General features: G+C 32.8%; 1 protein-coding gene across 1 annotated transcript in view; it reads left to right on the top strand.

Annotated features, from left to right (window-relative positions):
• sif (guanine nucleotide exchange factor still life) overlaps positions 1 to 19681 on the top strand; it is a 262789-nt gene that overhangs the window by 178334 nt on the left and 64774 nt on the right. Inside the window, exons 22-23 of the mRNA XM_077428526.1 lie at positions 6002 to 6281; positions 7918 to 8049. Of these exons, the coding sequence (XP_077284652.1) occupies positions 6002 to 6281; positions 7918 to 8049 (412 nt within the window). The remainder of the gene's footprint in view (positions 1 to 6001; positions 6282 to 7917; positions 8050 to 19681) is intronic.

Genomic DNA, 19681 nt, shown 5'->3' on the forward strand with positions numbered 1-19681 from the left:
GGGGTAGTCGAAGCTTGGGCTATTTGGAGAGTTTTTTTTTCTTTTGGGTAACGTTAGCGATTGAAAGCTCACTGTCAATTGAAGTGGCGTGCGTCGCAGGTGGTAGTGTCGCGACGTCGTCACCGCGGAAAATCCCCGGGAAAACCTCGTGAAAAATGGGGGGAAAATCGCGAAGAAATTGCGGCCGGTGCGCCGAGCGCTCATAAAAATAAACGGACGAATATTTCGGACCATTTGTCAAGTTAACACCTCACTCTCGGCCATTTTTCGCACAGTGCTTTCTAGAGAGCCATTTGTTCATTTGTACAGTGCTCCGTCGAAAGCGGAAAAAAAGCCGAACACCTCTATTATTATTATTTTTATACCGGAGCGGAAAAAAAATAATAGATTTCCCATACGGACGTTTGTCGTCGTAGATCTATCTTTTGTGGTTCGTAAATATTTTTTTTATTATTTATGTGTGTGAAAAAGCTTCACAATGGATGGTTAGCACTGGGGAGCGATCGGAATATCTGCAATTTGTCTGGATTTAAGGTATCATGTTTCACGAAGTGTTTTTTTTCTTTTGTCTTTGGGAATTCGAGACTCTCATTTGTCTATACGTTATCGGTTAGTTAGGTCGTTTGTCCTAAGCTCAAAGTTTTGTTATCGTTTGGGAAAAACTTAAAGCTCTCTTATCTCAATAGTAATTTTCACTTACTGAATTTATCGTAAAGACAGTTCGGAGACGTAAATTTGGAAACTCTCATCAAATTAACCTTTTAGGAGTAATTTACACTAATGTTTGTAGCCTAAAAGTCTATATATGTAGCTTTATTTTTATTTGATTTGCAAATTGAAGGAGCATTTTCTGCATTCGTTAGTAGACGAATGCACGAGCGAGCGCTTAATGGCCAATTTGTCGCAACTCACCTTTAACCGGCACACTTTTTCATCTCGTTTCGTTTAATATAAGAAAGCACACATGGTACATAGTATACACATCTAAACCAAAAACGAGAAACGATATAATACTAAATCGTGACGTACTTAAATTCAAATGCGAAACCTTTAACAAACGAGAATGTGTATCCCGCCTTTGAATGCGTGTTGGGTGCTAAAATTTCTTTGAAGCCACTGTAGGAAATGTATAATAGCATTTTTTGCAATGTTCGTGTGTGTGTGTTTTTGTAAATCACAGGTGAAAAGTGTGGAAAACGTTTGTTAGAATCACGGACGAGAAAAAGAAACGTGATTTTCCCCGGCGGAAAATGTGCTGATCCTGCGCCAATCTGATATATGTTAGGTATGTTCGGAAAACCTTCGCAAAAACCTAATTTATATCCGCTATTTATTATAGAAAAACCAATGTGTCAACTATTCGACGCGATGGACGTTTTTTAAAAGTCGACGATATGTGGAAAATCTTTCACTTTTATTATTTGTGATTTTTTGATACGTTTTGAATTTGCATTTTAAATTTACATTTATATTTTAAAACCTATTAGTGCTAGGAAAATTTAATTTACATGGAGTATTTATGTCATAAATAGACAAACTTTTAATTTAATAACCATATTAACATTAAACGATTTAAATTTATGATTCAATTGTTTATTGTTATATTTCGTTAATTTGCTTTATTGCGACGGTTTATGACAGAATATTATGTATACATAATACATATCAATATAGTACTTAAAACAATTTGTATTAAAAAAGTCGAACAATTTGACTATATCATCAATCTTACACATAAGGTTCATACATTTATATGTATACACATATACCAAACAATTCAACTATAAGATGCTTGTAACGTTCATAGTTTCAACATAGTCCAAGTCGTAAATATGTATATAAATTTAAATAGATATATACGTTGTACAGCATTTACTTTTGAAATATATATATATATATATATATATATATATATATATATATATATATATATATATATATATGTACAAATATACAAGTCTACGACGTCTCTGGCTAGGGAAATAGCTTTTAAATTGACATCGATACGGTGGCCGGACGAAGAAAAGCGATTCGTTTCGAGAGGAAAATTTAGCGTTTCGCGTGTAACGTCTCGCGCCAACTACATTAGGGAAACCCTTAACTGCCGCTGGCCCCGGGGGCTCGTCGAGAATTAATGCCGCCCCAATAACCTAATTTGGACCAGGGAGGGGGCAGGATGGTAGGTAGAGCACCGGAGGGACCTTTGCATCATCCTCTTCCTACCAACTTTCCTTCCTCTCTACCCCCGTTTCCACCCTCGCGCCCTTCAAACACTTAGCGCCCTACTCGCGGAATTAATCTTGGCCGACTCGACAAATTAACGACCATACTTAACGATTGTAATAGTGCGACTGTCGCGTCTCCTCGTAATGGATCGATGCAGCGATGCTCAAACTGTCAAACATTTTTTTTTATATAAATGCCTTCCCACATAACCCGATGTCATGCGATGTAATAATTTTAATTCAGAATCTTCGTATGGTTTAAATGGTTTATCATAACAATATGCTATTTGTTAAATTATGAAAATCTTGCTTTTTTTTCATCAAATTGGTATCTATTTATTCTTAGGTGTAGTTATTCAAACTGACTACACAAGTTTTTTATTATTATTATTTTTTTTTTATTACAATCAATGTAAACTCGTCATTACAGATCGCTTTAATGCGACGAGTGTACGAGAACGGGCAGAATACAATAATACATAGAATACAATCAGAATACATAGAATACAATAATTAATTAAGTACATAAATAATAATCATAGAGACATCTATGGATTAGTTTTAGGTTTTGTGCACAATTATTATACACATAATAAACACGAAATTATAGAGACATCTATAGATTTCAGATTTATGTGCATAATTTCTACAAATTATACACACAGATTTTTTGTGACAACAGGAAATGATCTATTACCAATTTTCAGGAATCGTTTCAACAATGATCAGATAAAATTGGCAAACTCTGATAGAGAAACGATCGATTTGGAGTCACAAATCCCCCAAAACTAACCAGCAGTTTGGTGAGTCGATCCATCGATCGCAGTGGTGCTAAATATATACGCTACCGTTAAGCCAAACTGCTGACTAGATAAATAGAAATAGAGAGAGATAGACAGATAAATATTTAAATTGCGTTATTGCGTATAAATTTGTTCAAGGATATACTTAAATTAGATTTTCTCGGGAAACGCTAGAAAAAGCTACCCCACAATTGAATTTTGCTAGAAGAAGAAAATTTCGATTTTCGAACATCGGCATCGAGCAGCATCTACTTTCGGCTCGTTTAAACCGATTTCATTTTTTCTCATACACTCTTCGGAATTTTCCAAATGGATTTATCTTTTATTTTCATACATACCGATGCTTTTTATATTTTTCGAACTGCGGAAAAACGACCTCCATAACGCTTTTTGTAATTATTTTATATGGATATATTTTGAATTTCCGTTCTATACAATCGCGTGCATTCGATGCGATTACTCCCCACTGAATTGAGTCGGAAGCGGACGCGGAAAATTTCCGTGAAAAATGCGGAAATTTCACGAAAATCTTCAACGCGACGAAGCCACCATGCGATGGGTGACTTCCGCCACGCCGACCGCAATTTCCGCCCTAGATCGAATGACGTTTTTGCAACACAACATTGACAAATAGTCGAGAGATCGTTATGTTGTTGAGATTATAAAAAAAATCGTATATTAACATCAAGAGTCGATTGCTGCAGATGAAGTTTCCTCGTCGCGTCGACCCGTTTCATGTTTTCCTCGGCAATTACGCGAAAGGTAATCGTTGCAGTGTAATTAGAAATTACGCTTTTCTCTCTCTCTTTCTCTGGTGTATTCGGAATAGGCCGAGCTACTCTCTCAAGCGTCGTTCGAGCTTTTTAAGCTTTTCACGAAGCTTTCGAGTGCGCTAGCTTAAGAGCTTTCGTCCACTTTTGTATTCCGTTCTGCGGCGGACGAAGTGGTTTGTATAATTATGCGGCAGCCAGAGGTGAGTTGGTTGAAATTCATGCTTACTATTATAATAGTATTTATAAACTCTTAAAAACATGCATATTTTACTTTAGATAGATTGTAAGCAATAACTGCGAATGGGCGTGGAATTGTTTTATAATTTTATATTTGAATACTAATGTGTATACCTAGTCATACTTATTATTTGTGTATAGGTAAGCAGAATAATTTTGATTACAAACTTTTTGTGAACACGTAATTTTATACATAAGTCATATTATCCATTTCTACGTAGCTGTATTCGAATTATATTTTACAAATTTGATGACATTTAATGATTATCTGCACGAAAATCTTCGATATGAAAAGTTAATAGAGGTACATTAGGTACTGCGGCAACGCTGGGTATATATTATGCATTTACTAGCGTATGTATATAAACATCGGTTAGGTATGTACATATATCATATTACTAAGATTTCTCATAAGGAATAAATTATAATATCATAAGTTATAATTTGTGAGTGCGTTGTATGAGTATGAATAGCCCGCATAAAATGAAAAAATGTAACATCGGACTGGAAGCTGGAAAGAGGGAGAACGGGTCCCCGGAGCGATTCCATTCACATAATATTACTTATCGTAAAGCAGAAAACAAGTGGGCTTTAAAGGTTATGGCCGACACCGCGAAAGATTCTCATTCATCCCCCGCGGGAGAGAGACGGAGAGGCCCGGGGAAATAAATGTGAAAAATTGGGTTTTCCTAACCAGAATTCCCCCGCTTGTTTTCCGAGATTTTCAACAATGGAATGGAGGAGGGGGGTGGAGCAAAGGAATCTTGGAAAAGCCATGGAAGTGCGTTGAGGCACTTACAACCTTTATTCGTGCTCCGTTTTAAACTTAATCCTCCTTCAGACGAACCTATCCTATGATTTATCGTAGAACGTCTATGTTTTATACGGTAAGATATCCAGGTCTTTCGTGTGAATATAGTACATTTCTATGCGAAATTGGGTTTCATTTTATTATTTAAAACATCGATCCACGAAGTATAAAAATGGCAATATATTAATTTTCAATTGAATTTTTTTAATAAACTGAAGGCTTATATAGGGGTAAAACCTTCCATTGTATACCGTATGGCAGTGTAGAAGGTGTAGTGGTTCAATTTCTGACAGGGGTGGCACAAGTTGGCTCTCGAGCTGCGTGACCTGAATACATTATTCGGTAATTAGGCTTGGCTGTGCACATAGTCGTCTACACAAAAAATAGTAGAATAAAAAGAAAATAATTCTACACAATATCCTTTTGTACCTATACATATATAATTGTACTTCAGTAATTATTTTGTAAACATTTAGGCCGAATTAATCTACATGTAATCGCTATTGTTTTTGTCGAATACATAGAAAGCTAAAAAGTACGCACATGCTGAGTGCATCGTTAAGCCGGAATTTCGATTCGTTTGAACGTTTGATTAAACACGCTTTTCGACACATATAAAAGTTATTTTGTTTGCAGGTTTGATTTAAACGCCGATTGATTACATCGATGTTTCAATTTCATACGTATTAAATTTTTATTTATTTTATAATTACTGACTCAAAATATAATTCGATATAATGCAATCAAACATATGTATATAAAGAACTCTATATGAAATTTAATTTTTTAATATGATGAAACATTCAATTTTAACTACGCATTCAAGTCACCTTACGAAGCATTGCATTCAGTACATTCATAAAGTTCTTTTTTTTTAATTTTAATTAATTTCATCAAAGTTCAAGTCTGTTCTGAATTTAACTGCAAACTTAGCTCATAAATTAATACTGTTCCATATTGCAATAGCCGAGAGAGTATCGTAACCACTAGGCGACTTCATAGTTCGTCTAATCACTATTGGAAACTGATATACACCATACACATAATATTATAGTTGCACTTTAGATTAAATTTGGTTGAAGTTGGACTCGTCGATTGGGTAATTAATGGATCTTAATTTGGTGTTCACGGTTTATGTTCATTTTTTTGCAGATTTTTGAGCGTTAAGAAATGGCTGCTGCGTAAGAAGCACCAGATCGAGTTGGCTCGAAAACGCGGCTGGAAGGGATATTGGGTGTGTTTGAAGGGCACCACTCTACTTTTCTACCCTTGTGACTCGAGGGAAGGTCGCTCAGTAGAAGCTGCACCAAAACACCTCATCATTGTGGATGGAGCTATTATGCAACCGATACCAGAGCATCCCAAAAGAGACTATATCTTCTGTCTGAGTACCGCATTCGGAGACGCATACCTCTTCCAAGCACCGTGTCAGGTAAATTTTATGATTATTTTTACTAGTTAAATCTTAAATGGAACTCAGCTTAGAACGAGAGCTTAATACGTAGATATATATTTAAATCATTTTCACCTAGTTGAAATACTCTGGATTCAAATCTGGGTGACAGTTGCTAAATCTAATTCGTGTTTTTTTTTCACCGGCTATATACATATGTATGTATATCTTGATAAGCCTTATTCAATATGAATTCATTCACTTCACCTGACACAAAAAGGACAGCATCTCAGTGAAGAAATATATTTTTTCAAATTATTTAAATTTCAAAATCGGTCAAAATAATATCTACAAATATATATGTACACATACATAAGTATGTACATATATAAGTACATACACATACCTAAATAAAGATAAACAAACATACATACACATTATGCTAAATAATAAAATTACAAATGAAAACAACAAAAATAATAATAAATTAAAAAATTAAAGGAGTGGAGACTATTCAATCTTTACTAAATTCAACCCATTGAATTAGAATGTAACAATGATTCTTGTCATATTCGATTGCGAATAAAACGTGTAAAACAATATATGTATTTTCGACTTTTAAAATTCGCTAGATAATTATGTTTAAGTATTTTAAAGCAATAAAAATCACAATCAATAGAAAATACATCCGAATATTGATTTCAATACTCACTTTAGGTACAGCAATACTATATTTTGAGTTAAAGGCCGCGTAATCCAAAAATCGTTAAAAATTGATAATTTTTTTAAACGCTTATATCTAATAAACAAGAAAGAATCAACAAAAATCTTTTTCATATTTTATTTGTGGGTTAAATTTTTACAAATTGGTTAGTGTCCGCTACGCTAAGTTAATAACGTTATTATTTGTTGCACGGTGTGGTTTGTGTCCTAAGTTTCATTTTATTTTAAATATTATATTTGTATGTATACGCAATCAAATGCAATAAAAATACATAATTTGAATTCATAAAATACCAAAGTGAAACAGTAAGGTTATCTTAGTATATGTAATTTTAATATCTACATACATACATATTATGTATGTGTATATGTAAAATATTATAAAAGAGCTGTGTTTGATGCAAAATAGTGTCTACATACATATGTATGTATGTATTTGCATATACATACATAGCCAAGTCTGCATTGATAAGATCAGTATCTCGTCTTAATGCATAAATAGTTGCAGATATTTATATTTATGTGATTTTTTTTAAAGACGCAATTATGTAAATATTAAGTAAATCATTAATTTGATATTACATATATAAGAAACTTTGTCAATTAAAATATCAATAATTTTCTTTGTGATATACATATAGTATTTTATGTGCTTTGGTAATTATTGAAGAATAATTATTGTTCCGTTGCTGTGTTGCATTTAAATGCATATATCACACTGAACGATAGACATAAATAATCGTGGACGTAGAGTGTCGCATTAACCTAATTGCGAGAATGCATTTGAATCCCCAAAATGAACGCAGAAATGCGTCACTGCATGCATCATCACAATGATAGCACATGCATACAGTCTACTTCTACTATTACCGCAGCACGCTAAAATTCACTTGCGTTTGATTTCATTCCAATTACTGCAGTTTGTGTATATATTTTTTTGCAATTTTATCAGGTGGAGTTGGAAAATTGGGTGAACAGTATCCACAGCGCGTGCGCGGCCGCCTTCGCACGTCACCGGGGTAAAACTGGAACACTGCATTTGCTGCAAGAAGAAATTTTCCGGTTGGAAAAATCCATCGAATCGGTGAGTCAGCTATTATCAAAACGTATACTGTAATATAATAACAAACACAATAAAAAAACATTGTATAGGAAAATATTTTTGTTGAAAATTTGCTGCTGTTTTTTGCGCAACGTAAACAGAATATTTAATTTTACATTAATTAGATTGCGTGTTTTGTATGTTCTCTTTCATTTGTGAAAGCTAAGGTTTCAGTTGTTGAATATTAATAAAACACTGATTTTGTATGCATATATTTAGAATACATGTCAGCTTTGTATTTGTTTATAAGTTGCGGCATGAAATTGATTCGGTTTCCGTTTTGTTTGACCCGGATAAATATTTTTGTGCAAAGCACACTCCTTGAGTTGGATGATAGGTCAAAAAGAGTGCAATGCGGATGCACTTGTCCTATATTCTATAATGTATTGAAATCAAATCAAAAAAACGCAGCCAGTCCATCCAAAACACTATTGGAATCCATCGAACGGATCTCGAGAAGTATTTTGTCTTTTGTTATGTGTGTTTGAGTGGTGCGAAATGTGCACTTGGAAAGATTCGCAGTTCTGGTTTCGACATTGAGTTATGGAAAATGGATTTTGATGCGGAAATGTCGAAGTTTAAGTATTCAATCTGATTTTTATTATATGAAAAGTTTTATAGTACAATATTTTTAATCATTATTCATTAGATAGATTGCGATATACAGTTATAGAAATTCTGAATCTATTGAAATTTGTGGCAAAGAGTTACTATAATATAATAAGAACAATAAGCTTTCGAACGGATTGAAGTAATTTAAAATATATGATGATGAAACACAAGATGTAGATTCATTAGTGAAGATCGCTATTTAACACCAGCCGGTATAAATCTAGATTCCGATCTAACGTAATAAATGTTAAATAATGGGTGACTTATCTCTCTTTCTCTCTCTGGGTTTGCTAGGAACTACTGATATATTTCCGGGATGGTATTTTCTCCGCCGGTCACAATGTTTGGGTCCTTTTCGGGTAGACCCGTAAATATCGCAAGAACACGGGGTTCGACACATAAATCTAGAATCGTATATGGGAGAGTGGGGGGTCCAGATTCGTTTGCCGTCGAATTTTCGCGATTTTCCTCCTACACAACGGACATAAGGTTAACGTAATGCAAACAAACGGTGGGGAGCGAAGATCAAGCTTGTAAATGTGGGGTTCGCGCCCTAGTAGAACAATTTTATGAACTCCGAACGGTGACAGTTCGCAAGTTTACGACGCGGGCGCTGGAAACGTCTCCAAAACACAAAGGCTAGCTCGTATATATTCATCATTAATGAAAGTTGAATGGTTTGTGAGGCCGTTGACGTAAAAATAAATCGAATTTTGCAAAGATTTGTTGGTAATTTAGTGCGTTTTTATAGGGAGCATGCTGCGTCAATTGCACGCATTTCATGATTGATTAATGATTATAAGTTTTTGGATTGAATAGGTTGTAGTCGCAGGGGGTAATTTTAAAGGGGTCTGTAAGACGTCGCATTGTACACATGGGGATGGTGTGTGTTTCGAATTTAAACGTAGGTTAAAGTGAGTGGATTTTGCGTTAATTAACTGTTAGGGGGGGAAACGCTTTGTTTTGGCGCCATAACGCGCCTAAATTAATACGACCGCATTCAATGTAATCAATTTCGACGCCTTTCGCAACAATTTCGCCAGATTCAATTAAAGTATTTTTACTTTGCCTATGTTAAGTTGCGTTTGATCTTTGCAGCCTTTGCGAGTTTGAACGCATGTGATTACTTTTCATTGATTTTATATCAGGTTCTTTAATTTGAAACAAAATTTCATAAAAAATATTTTAATTGAATTTATTTTATTTTATTTTAAATGTGTACCAGAAAATCCTAACACGTAAACCCAATGCGCTTTTCTAGACAATTAACCAATTGCAGCATTTTTTATTACATAAATCACTGTATTTCGAGAGGCTGAAGAACACGAAATTAACAATTAATCAATTAATAAATTAATACATAGATTCATCTATGGATTTAGACTTGTACAGAAAGTTTTACATATTGTACATAAATCAAATTCAGATATGGTAGGATAGTTTTTGCCAATTTGATGGAACAATGAAATTAGATAATTTGGCAAACTTTAATAGGAAACGATCGAATTGTTTTCACAAATATCCAAGTCTAACCAGCAGCATTAAAGATTGGCATGTGATCGAACCCGGTAACCTCTCGGTACCAAACATAAACGCAACGACCGAGCCAAACTGCTGGCTTATTTATTTAAAGTTTTGACCATTGTAGCATTACATGAATTCCTAATGCACCACAATGGTAAAAAATATGACAGAAAAGAAATATATCAATATATACTATGCATCAATATGAACACCAAATTTTCAATAATACTTGATTTTTTACATAAAATTTACATTATTATGTTCAACAAATTTTTGAATTCTTACAGAGATCGTTGATTGTCAAAACTATAAACTCATCTCAACGCCGCTCTGCTTTAAATATAGCATATGCCAACTTGTACGGAACAAGCATATTAAGATAATAGAACCTTAGCGACGGTGTCGAGCAAACATTTTGTTTTCGTTGTAGTAGGTCTTTATCTGCGTATAGCAAAACAAGAAAACGATATCAACCTCGTTGGATATATTTGGCTTCGAAGGGTCGCATACATTTGTATATGTGTATATACATACATACATACACACAAGCTCTAGTTAGAAAAGCGAAACCTGCCCTCTAATAGCGTAAAGGAAAAGGTATTTACATATATATCGCTATCGGGGAGGTTTTACAGGGGGTTGGTTCAAGTTTGCTCGCGTTTATTTCCGAATACAAACAAACATATCGTCAAATTGTTCCCGGAACTCGCGAGCTCTTCGCGTTCAGGTGTTTCTATTTACAAATGTACGTGTGTATGTGAATTGTTTCTTTTTTTATGTAAGGTAGTATTATCTATGTGTCTTATCGCATCGTACCGGATACGACAAGCTTCTATTTACATCGGATAACGAGGTCGTTTATTCGAGAGCGAGTCGAACGAAGATGTGTTTGCACGAGTCGTAAGCGAAATAATTCGCTGCAAAGAATATAACGAGCGCCAACGATGGTGTGGATGAGAGTTTTTAATGTAAAATATTAAACTTGCAATTTCGTCTAGGTATTTCTATAGTCTTCGTATTTCTGTTGGTTTGTTCAGTTTAGTATTCCAAACATAGATTAAGTACATATGAGTATTATTAATCATTAAAATGGATTCTAAAATGAAATACTTATGTACATACATATGTAGTTAAGTTTAAATTATATTAAACGATGAATTATGACTGTAAAATCAGTACATATTTATGTATATATATTTATATACATACATTAAAGAGCAACTGACTAAATTCCAATTAATTAAGGTTGTGGCTATTTGCAGGTACTATATCTGCAAATTATTGGCTATTTGCAGGTACAATATCTGCGAATTATTGGCTATTTGCAGGTACTTTATCTGCGACAGGCGTAAAGCCTTCTGCGCATGCACGTAAACTGTCACTGTCAGCGTGTTTACTGTTAATATTTTGTTTTAAACCTCTTAAAATTTAGTTCGAACTTTGAAAAATATAATCCAAATTAGTTAATATCATTAACTGTTAGAAATTTATTATCATATACAACGTATAATACCTACATACAAGAACAAGCCGCGAACTAGCTAAATGATATAAATCTATTATAATAACGTGCGAAATTTATTTGTCTCATGTAATAATGAACGATTGATTAAATAAGTCTAGCATACATTGAATATAATAAATTATAATCGGATTATAAGTTCACGCGCATGCGCAGAAGGCTTTGCGCCTGTCGCAGATATAGTACCTGCAAATAGCTAATAATTCGCAGATATAGTACCTGCAAATAGCCACAACCATTAATTAAAAAGAAACTTTATGTTTGTTTCTCGTTGTGCTTCGATTCTTTTAAATTTCATGTAATCATTCAAATATGTATATGTATGTCAAAACTTTGTATTGTACATTCTAGCTAAATCGTTCTTACAAAATATAAAATTTACATACTAAACGTATTACGAAGAAAATTATTTAATACAATACATAAAGAATGAGTTTTTACAGTATATGTATGTATGTATTCATTTCATAAATGTCTTACAATAGAAAATTTGCACAATAAAATAAAGTAAATCCGAATCTAAATTACCACTTTCACATAAACTGGACTTATCAAAACTTAGACCTAGATTTTTTTATGATATAAAATTTATTATACATATACGTCCAAATAAATTTTAGTAGCCGAACAACTCAGACCCTATACAATTCTATTGTGACCTGAATTTCGCGCGGTTTTTCCGCAATGTTGACTCGTAGGCCGCAGCCGAAGGAAATGACCCATTTCCACGTTCATTATTCATTTTTTCTCCCTCTATAGATTTTTTCCAGCACACGGGCCTTCATTAAAAAAAGGTTCGGCGTTACTTCTCACTCCATTTTCTCCCCCCATCTCCTGTCATCCTCTATCCGGTTTGTACGGGCAGCTCAGGTGTATGTGCCATTTAACATCAGCAACAATGGCAAAACCGACGCATAGGATCGATAAAGGTCATGTCAAATGTCGATTCTAAAACGCGACATGAACATTAGTCTACTTTTACGCAAATCGTATCGTTGATTAAGTTGTACGTATACAGTTTCAATATACTAGTGTAATATCGCTATAAGGGCAGCGTGTGTATTATTGGAATTTTGTGTTTGATTTATAAATCCAGACATTCAAAACTCACGTTGTTAGTGAAATTTTTATGGTAGAAATGAGCTTTTTAAAAAAATAAGGAACAATTTTATATCCTTAACTTTGAAACGGTTGATTTATTCGTCGCATTGCGTATGCGTTTTCCGTGCTGGGATTTCGCAAGTGGGATCGCTAATTAAAATAGCATTTTGTGTAACTGATGACCTGCTCGGGTCGAAGTCGTACGTTTTCCACTTTTCTCGCATTAAATTTTCCCGTCTCATCTCGGAGAGTTTAGTGTAAATTGCCGTCGTTTTTTCTTATTTTTTGCACGTTTTTTTTCGACTTCTTTCATTCTCTTTTTCGGCTTTAACTGTCGATGGTAACGACCGCCATTGTATTTTTACTTTATAATAGTTTTGTAGAGGCTTGTAGAAAGCTTTTGAAAAATGTAATGCAAATCATTTTTTACGACATTAAATTTGTAAAGATTTATTAATCTCTTATATACATACATTCATACTATACATAGTGCGTTGTACAAAACTAAATTTATATTATCATCGATTCGTATTAAATTAAAACTAATATCTCACTAAGTTAAACAAATAATATAAATTACACCGGGCACCAAAGATCACATTTATGAGTTAACAGTACGCAGATAATCAATCTTTACTAATTTTAACCAATGAACTCGAATATGATAATGATAAAAATCATTAACGAATCCTTATAATTGTGGTGAAATGGAAAATTATGCAAATAAACGCATGATAGCACGGAAAACAATGTTATTTTTGATTTTTAAAATTTATTATATAAACAATTATGAGAATTTCAAGTAATATAAATAAGAATCTATAGAAAAAACATCTCACTATTTGATTCCAATACTCACTTTGAGCACAGCAATACTAGATTTTGAATTAAAGACCGCAAAAGCCAAAAAAACTGTAAAAAATGCGCATTTTATAAACGCTCATATTTAATAAAAAAAAAGCATCCCAAAAAAAAACGTTATCATATTCAAATTGAGTGGATCAATAAAGATTAGGAAAGATGGATTAGTTCCGGTCTGGAAATTTTATTTTTTGTTGCTCAGTGTAATTATTATCGGAATGAATATGAGGTTTATTTATTTACTTAGGAATCATTGATGGATACACATAATAATATATAGATTTTCTAAGCATTGCTTTTTTGTTTACTAAATCGATTTCATCATATTATAACTGAGATTTATGAATTTGATTTTTCGGCATAAAGTTTCAAGTTATATTGTTGAAAAGGGTAAAGTGGGATCGACAGGCGATACGAAGTACATATGTAATATAATTTTGGGGATGTCATCCATAGTTAATCTGTTCCGGTTTTTGTCGGTTTTTTTCTACCATTGTTATATTCGATGCAAAATACAAATTCAGTAGTGCATGGAAAAAAATTTCCATTGTGCAAAGTTAATTTTACTGTACTAAAAAGTTCGTTTGAATTGTATAATTGCAATGAATGAGTAGAGCTTTTGAGACGTAATATTATGCATATTTATGCTTAGGTATGTATATATGTATGTATATATGTATACAGTTTCAAAGTGCTCGATTTACGGATTTCCATGAACGTTATTTGTTGTGGTGGATAGCAATAATAAACAACGATTATACGGTTAAAACCGAACGCATAAACAAATAGATGCGAGTCCGTTAGACCGTTTTTAATTTATGACGACCACGCCCAATGCTTTTACTCGCGCTCCACATCCACAACAGCTTTAAGAAATGCGAAGGAAATGGGATTTTTGTCCCATTTTTATTTTTTTTCGCTTTTATTTTTCGAAACCGACTTTTCGTTCTTTTTTTTCTTGTTGCCTACTCGCGCGCGCTGTATTGTTTCCCATCTCTTACTTTGGGAGTGAGAGAAAAGAAAGAGTGAATGAAGCTAACTACTTTTGAATGAAAAAATATACGTACAAGATACTAAATTTTGTAGAACTCTCCGCGAAAAATATATAAAGAACGGAACGATCTCAGTAAACATCAGCTGCTTCTGCACCCCTTAAAAATAAGAGCCTCAGTAAAGCAATTTTGTGTCAAATTTGTTCGAAATATTTACGATATGTCAGTTACTTTTAATTTTAAATAATCCTTATTGACACTGTCAATTCTATAATCTTTTTTTACCAATCTAAATAGTTTTAATCATGTTATCTTATTATTTTTAAATACTTCAATATGTCGATATTTTCATATAAATCCAACAAAATTGCCAATGTAGCATTTAGTATTTATGTAGGTATATCTTTTTTTTCAAATTTTATTTAATTTTATTTCAATCGAACATGTACAGAATACCTTTATAGATCGCTCCAAAGCGATGACTGTACATATGTTACAGTGAAAGCATATTTCAAGTGAAAATATATTTTGAGTACTGAAAATATATTTTCAGTACTGAAAATATATTTTCAGTACTGAAAATATATTTTCACAAATTCAAGCAGTGAAAATGTATCAAAAAATTATTTTATAACGTTTAAGTTTATAAATTTAACCCTAACACCCAACCTTAAATGAATACGGCTAACTCTTACATAATCTAACCAAATCCTAACCCTTAAATAATACCAACCCTAACAATCTAATATCGAATGAAGAAAACCAACCCTGAAAATGTAACTGGTTATGATTTCACTGAAACTATATTTTCACTTGAAGTATAATTTCACTGTGACACATATATAGTAATACAGATACGATACAATAATACAATTAATAAAAGCATTATTATACAATGTGAATTCCCACAAACATCATCCACAGTGATATCTATGGAGAAATTTTTGCAGTATTTTTTATAGAAATTGGCGAACCTCAAAACGTTGAATAACTTGTCATTTGCAAGAGAAATTGTATCGGAAATGCCAATTTACGGGAACCGTTTCAATGAAAATCAAAAAAATTGGCAATCTCTGAAAGGAAAAAAGTCTAGCCAACAGCTACCAGTGGGAATCGAACCGTGACCACTCCGCTTGAAAGCATAACATGCTAACCACTACTCCACGCTGCTGGTTAAATAATATATGTTTATATTTTGAAAATAAATTATTTAATAGTTTATTTCCATTCTCAAAGCAGCATTCATTTCCTCATTATTGAAGTTAGCTATTCGTTGTGAATTATCCTCGTCGGCCAAAAGTGCTATTTTCTCTTATTTTTTTTGTACACGTCCCGAAACGAACAATTGCATAAATTAGTGTACAAACCTCTCGATAGGCGTTGTTCGACGTGTTTAATAAAAAGGCAAGATTAAGGAAGATTAATCGACGTCGACCGCTTGATTTATAGCTTGCCGATTTTACACGTTTAATTACACAATGTGAACACCTCTGGCACTCGCGTCGTATTTTATTTTGCTTTTGAGCCGTCAATTGAAATTAGTCACCACATTACAAAGTCGTGCTCAACAAAAATTAATAAGGTCTATGTAGATTATATTATGTATTTGTCAGGACGAAACAGTCCCCCGTCGGCAATCAAAGAAAAAGCTCTCTAGCGAGACCTTTGTTCGCGTTTATTACGCGCTCTAATGCCTTCATCGCTCGACACTTTGTCATAGCTCGGTCTTGTCTTCCATTTAAAATAACTGCTTTGATGTGAGAGATCCCCCTCTGGTCCTCTCTCTCTTCTCTTCCTTTCTCTCTTCTGTCTTCCTCTCATTCAAATTGAACCAGATGGTGTGCGGTGGTGTCCAATTTTTGTTGTCGGTGCACTTTAATCAAGTTTTGTAGTGCATTTGGAGTGTCGGTGAGTTCTGACATATTTACATACGTACAGTAAGAGCTTTTGTATACACAGAAAGTTGTACTCTAGAGACGTGTTGTTTTATGTTAGTGAATTGTCTCAATTTGCTCTAGTATTTTACGTATGTTGTATGTTAATATGAGCAAAACACTTCACGCAATCTAAACCAATTCAATTTAACCTATACAAGTACATACATATGTATGTACATACAAACGTACATAGGCCAGAACGACAATGGTGAATTTTGGACTTACATCATTGGATGTGGTGGAAAACTTGCATCCGTATCAAGGGAACGTTAAGTAACATATTTCATCGATTTTAAAAAAAAGTCCTGTGCCAATCGATTTATCTCGAAAAAATTCTAAAATGTTGATTTTTTCATGTTTATTTTTTGTGAATAGTTTCGTTTTTCAGAGCATTTAAAAATAAATAAATAGTAAACAGTTATCTATTTCAGTTGAAATGTGCCGCACTCGCAATAGGTGTTCGTATGGGGAAAGCGTTTTTTCTTTTAAAAAATCGTCATTATTTGTTCCCGTTAATATTAAAAAAAAAGTTCATTTAAGACTTTCTTTACTATATACTTTAAATCTGAATAAAAAAAATTGAATAATTTTATGAAATTTAAGGAGGCCAAAATGAACTGTTTTAACGTTTTATATATGTACAATATTATTTATTTAATACATGACATTTTTGGTGCCCTAAAGCGTTTATTATATTTCATAAAATTATGAGTAATACATAAATTTAACGAAAATGTTGATTCAAAGTATACAATAATATTTGAAATTATTAAAAAATATACATACATATATATCCCATGTGAAAATTCTCAGAACTAAAATCAATTATTTTTTATGCGTTTTTAAGATGTATTGTCTAATTTAAGACTTTTTTATTTTTATAAAAAAAATATGAAAATTATATAAAAAATAGCCTCTTTAAATTGGCTATCCATACTTATGTTAAATTATAGGTACATAAATATATAACATTAGGTTTTGATAAATTAATGATTATTATACGAGCTACATAGTAGCGATAGGATTTTCTTCAATTCGCTATTTCAATTATCGAAAGGGTGTTCCGATTTTAAAATCAAAGGTTTATCTATTCGAGAGTCAATTAACTGGAATAATACGGGTCTCGAATGCAAATTTCCGACGTGAACTTTGTCATTTGAAACGAACCCCTTTCTCTTTTACGGAGATAGGTTTATAAATAAAGGGTTAAGGGACTCCACTACTAAACCATCTCGAGCACCATCGTAAAACATTCAACCTTTTCTCTTTATTATCTGTATAGTAAATATACGATAAAGTACATTTCGATTACATCTCAGAGCACTTATGCATGTATGTTTTATATCTATGTACATACATAAGCACAAGCCATTTGCAGAACAAAGGCCAGAGAAGTACCATCGGCACATTGGAAATCTTCCTCAAGTGGCTCTTTCGAGACTATTATGTGAGTTGCAATTAATCGGTGTTGGCTGCAACAGTTCGCGAAATTACATACGTAAATTTCGCATACCTACATAAGTTTAGTGTGGTGTATAACGTCGGGTAACTTTGTACACTTACCCTGATGCCGGTTGCACCTGCGTTTTCGACTAGGGTTTAATTGCACATTGCACTTGCTCAGTTTGTTTGAGCTCTCAGACAAACTGAAACTCGACGGAATTTTTTCTTTTATTAAATGGAAACTCGTGGCAAGGCGTATATAAACCACGGGCGATATTGAAAAAGTTAAGGTTTAAATTAAACATGCCACGTTTACAGAATTATTATATGTATTATGAAGGTACATCTGTATGTATATGTATATGCATTTTCTCAATATTTGTACCTACATTTTTACACGTTTTTTTTATAAAAGAAATCTCATTCTAAGCACAAGATTTCTTTGCTTTCATCGAGAAATGCATTTTTTTTCACAAGAGTGGAAAATATAAGTTTCAAAATTCATTAAATAACGCAAATACGTAAATTGGTTTTTACTTTTCTTTTATTGTAGATGCATACTCTATCTACAAATAAGTACATATATGTACATATACAAGTACGTGTACATATATGTGTACATATTTGATACGTAGCAAATATTTCATACAAAAATATGCTTTTTTGATTTTTAAATGCTTTTTATTATTACTAAATTATGTTCAAAATACATCTTATATCTATTTTAATAGCTACTGATCTACTTATCATTTTCTATTTTACAATTTTAATTTTATTTTGTTAGTAATCATAGTATTATATTATTCTAATGTTAATGTACAGCATAATAGAAAAAATAGCTCAAAAACCTATTTACAATTCTTATAAATGCTCATAATACATCTAATACATAATATTAATTAAAGACTCTGTAAAGTCGATGACCTAAAGCAGATTGTGTTTAGGTAATCTGTGTTTATACCTGAAGGGTAAAGACATTTTGTTGTAATCGCCGAGACTCTTCACAAGTGTGTTAGTATGGTTATTATTGATTCTGTCATAGAATCTATTGGTTAGTTTATTAGTAATGTCTGTAACAAACGGAATATTATTAATGGCATGATGTTTTTCAAGTTAGTATATATGGGTGTATTATAAATAATTTTTAGGGATTTATTTTGTATTATTTGGAGCTTGGAAAGGTTAGTATTCGAGGCGTTATTCCTTACAGGTGAAGGATAGGTTAATAGTGGTACCATAAGCGCGCGATATAATTTTATTTTATTTTGAGTTGATAAAGAACTATGGCGATTAAATATTGGGTATATTGAGGATAAACCCCGCATCCCCTTGCATTTCGCTCCCTCAATGTGAGGTGCCCATCTAATTTTTTTATCGAACTTTACTTCTAAATATTTTATTACTGACTGGCATTTCAGACTTTTTCCATAATGGATTTTCGGATCTGAGCTTGGCTTATACTTTCTAAAACTAAAGAATATGGCATTTTTTTTGGTTTGATTCATTTGAATTTTCCATTTATTGAAGTCTTCCCTCATTGTTTTAATTGCAAATTCAAGATCTTTACGAATAGTATCTGGTTACAAAAATATTTAAAATGTTTCAACGATCTCGTTTGTAAA

The sequence above is a fragment of the Arctopsyche grandis genome, chromosome 4 (assembly GCF_051622035.1).
Source record: "Arctopsyche grandis isolate Sample6627 chromosome 4, ASM5162203v2, whole genome shotgun sequence".
Taxonomy (NCBI): Eukaryota; Metazoa; Arthropoda; class Insecta; order Trichoptera; family Hydropsychidae; genus Arctopsyche; species Arctopsyche grandis.